Raw genomic sequence first — 3,358 nt, 5'->3', positions numbered from 1 at the left:
CAGTTTTTCGAAGCATTTAGCGACTATCGGGGTGAGGGCCACTGGCCGATAGTCATTCAGACCAGTCACTGTAGAGCTTTTTGGGACTGGGATGATGGTGGCAGTCTTCAGGCAGGTGGGAACTGTCTCCAGGGTAAGTGAGGTGTTAAAGATGTCTGCCAGCACCTCACAGAGCTGATCAGCACATTCCTTCAACACTTTTCCGGGGATGTTGTCTGGGCCAGTTGCTTTGTGCGGATTAATCCTCCTGAAGGTACTCCTTACTTCTGCTGAGGTCACGCTGAGATGCTCTTCATCCGGTGGCGAGGTGAGTCTGGTGCTGGGTGGTCTGTTCGGGTCTTCAAAGCGTGCATAGAACTTGTTGAGATGGATCTTTGGGGCATTGTTCGCTCCTTCCTTTATAATCTGTTAATGCCCCTCCACCTGCTCCGAGGGTCTTGTGAGGTGAATTGACCCTGGATCCTCTGTGCATATGTGGCCTTGGCCTTCTTAATACCAGCAACCAGCTCTTTTCTTGTCCTTCAGCTCTGTTGGGAACCCTGCAGAACTGCTAGAGCTGGTCTCCTCAGATGTTAAAATAAGTGTGTGTGTGTGTGTGTGTGGGGGGGGGGGGGTCACCGTGGCTAACGTGAAACAGTTTTTAGAGCTGTTGCTGCCAATATAGTCTAAATAACTTTTTTACAGTAAATTTGGACGTTTTTAAAATAATTTAAACACCGAGTATGTTTATGATGTCTCATATTAATTTCATATGGCTTTATGTGACGTAACTAATTATATTCTGTTTTTATTTACATTTTACACAACAGTCCAGATTAGTAGAATTTTGGTTTTAAACGTTTGTAGCAAAAGAACAACACATGCATGATGTACCTGAAGCTGAGTTCAAGAAATTTTAGCATAAATGTCCACATTGAGGAGGAATGTTTCAATAGAGAGCTCAGAGATTATTTTTCTGGAACATCCCAGTGGTTCAGTGGTATTTTAACATCTGCATTACAGTTCCTTCATTGTGTACGTGCATGCTATACAAGCACTGGAAGCATTCAGGAGTTGCATGTTTTAAACCGTGTTTTCACCTCGCATCCACCACAAATCTGAACCAAAGACTGTATATATCTGTTTTCTAGGGATATTATGCTAACGTTGTCACTATTGATCATGTGACGCCTCTTCATGAAGCCTGCCTGTCAGGACACGCCGCATGTGTCCGAGCATTAATCAGCGTTGGGGCCAATGTAAGTCATTTTTCTCATTGTACATAAAAACATTGTTTTTAAGGAGGAGGTGTGCTCATGTGGCGTTTGTCTTCAGGTGAACGCTGCCACCATCGATGGCGTCACTCCTCTGATCAGCTGCTGCACCTCAGGAAGTGTTGCTTGTCTGGAACTGCTGCTGCAGAACGGAGCGCACATGCACACACATCACACACATTTCCCTTCAGCTTTGCATGAAGCCTGCAAGCGAGGTAAATTCACAAACCAGGACCTCTTTATGCAAAGCCACATTTATTCATTTATTCATTCATTGAAAAGAAACAAAAAATAAAAATTCATCAAAAAGAAAAAAAAACATTGAATGAAAAGGATGCAGAAAGAAGAAAAAAAAGATTATATCTGCCCCTTATTTAAAAAAGTACAAAAAAGTCAGGCTGAACCCTACAGCGAAAACAAAAACATCAGGCATCCTTCACATGGTATCATACTTTACTAACAAATTTAACTTAATCATCTTTTTAAACATAAATTGTTTTATACATAGGGCAGCACGGTGGTGCAACTGGTAGAGCTGCTGCCTCTCAGCGAGCAGGTCCCTGGTTCAAACCCCGGTCCAGGGGCCTTTCTGGGTGGAGTTTGCATGTTCTCTCCGTGCATGCGTGGGTTTTCTCCGGGTGCTCCAGTTTCCTCCCACAGACCAAAAACATGCATGTTAGACTGATTGGTAACTCTAAATTGTCCCTAGGTGTGAGTGAGAGAGTGAATGGTTGTTTGTCTCGTTTGTCTCCATGTGTCCCTGTCATGGACTGGAGACCTGTCCAGGGTGTCCCCCGCCCCTCGCACAGTGATTGCTGGACATGGGCACCGGCGACCCCCGTGACCCAAAATGGAATAAACGGGTAAAGAAAATGGTTGGATGGATGTTTTATACATTTTGATGGTGATATCAAGACAATTCCACATCCTGTTCCCTGAACTACAACGCAGCTCCTTCACACCACCTCTAAATGGAGGTTTTACAAACATTCCATTCCCTTAAAGTTATTTAAATACTCTCTTTTTTACCAAATTTTAATTGAATGTTTGGGGGTAAAAATTTTTATGAGCTTTATACATGACTTGTAAAATATTATATTCAACCAAATCATAAAATTTAAATAATTTCAACTGATGAAATGATATATTTGTTGGTGACCATAGCACTTATTAATAATTCTTATAGCTCTTTTTTGCCAAATAAAAGTAGTGTTTGTAATTGTTTTGCATGCTTTTCCCCACACTTCAATACAGTAGATTAAATATGGAACAATCATTACATTATACAATATATACAAAACGTTGTCATTCAAAAACTCTTTTGCTTTATACAGTAATACAATTGATTTGACTATTTTTATTCTTAAATAATTTACATGAAGATTTCCACGTCAGCTTCTCATCAATAACGACGCCCCAAAATTTAATTTCATTAATTCTATGAATTTCAATACTGTCAATTTTAAATGGAACTTTGATAATTTTATTTCTATTATTAAATATTATAATATTGTTTTTTTCCAAATTTAATAACTTATTAAGTTGGAACCAAGTTTGTTGTAACTTCTCTAATATCTGTTCAATATCTTCACCCGAACAAAAAAATGTGGTATCATCTGCAAATAAATCACTTCAAAAGCCCTGACACATCAACCAGATCATTCACATACAAAATAAACAACTTTGGTCCCAACACAGAGCCCTGAGGAACTCCACATGCATTAAAACAAAATTCTGATCTTACATGATTTACCTGTACAAACTGTCTCCTATTATTCAAATAACTTGATACCCACTGTAGTGCTAATCCTCTCATGCATATTTATTCAGTTTTTCTAGGAGAATGGTGTGGACAGTTGTGTCGAAGGACTTTTTTAAATCAACAAAAACACAATACTGTTAAAGTGAGCATTAAATACAGCAGAGTGTGGACTTCCACGCTTTAAACTGCACTTTAGTCTAAAGTTTTCAACTTCTACATCGATACTGGAAAGCCCCAATAATTTGACTTTGTCTGTATTCAACAAGAACTCAATGAAAATAATTCAGACTAAAACTGAAACTAAGGGCCTGATGGACAATACACAACAAATTAAAGTGTTATT

At 39.2% G+C, this 3,358-nt stretch overlaps 1 protein-coding gene across 1 annotated transcript in view; it reads left to right on the top strand.

The window, feature by feature from the left end:
• The window catches only part of LOC119423236 (ankyrin repeat and SOCS box protein 5), a gene marked incomplete at both ends in the record, with an annotated part of 8,138 nt that extends 6,670 nt beyond the window's left edge, over window positions 1-1,468 (top strand). The window contains 2 exon segments of the mRNA XM_037690641.1: window positions 1,131-1,238; window positions 1,315-1,468. Of these exon segments, the coding sequence (XP_037546569.1) occupies window positions 1,131-1,238; window positions 1,315-1,468 (262 nt within the window).
• Between the last annotated feature and the right edge of the window lie 1,890 nt (window positions 1,469-3,358).

The sequence above is a fragment of the Nematolebias whitei genome, chromosome 16 (genome assembly GCF_014905685.2).
Source record: "Nematolebias whitei isolate Nwh7 chromosome 16, NemWhi1, whole genome shotgun sequence".
NCBI classification, from domain to species: domain Eukaryota; kingdom Metazoa; phylum Chordata; class Actinopteri; order Cyprinodontiformes; family Rivulidae; genus Nematolebias; species Nematolebias whitei.
Note: the sequence above shows the minus strand (reverse complement) of the source record. Positions and strands in the feature narration are given on the sequence as shown.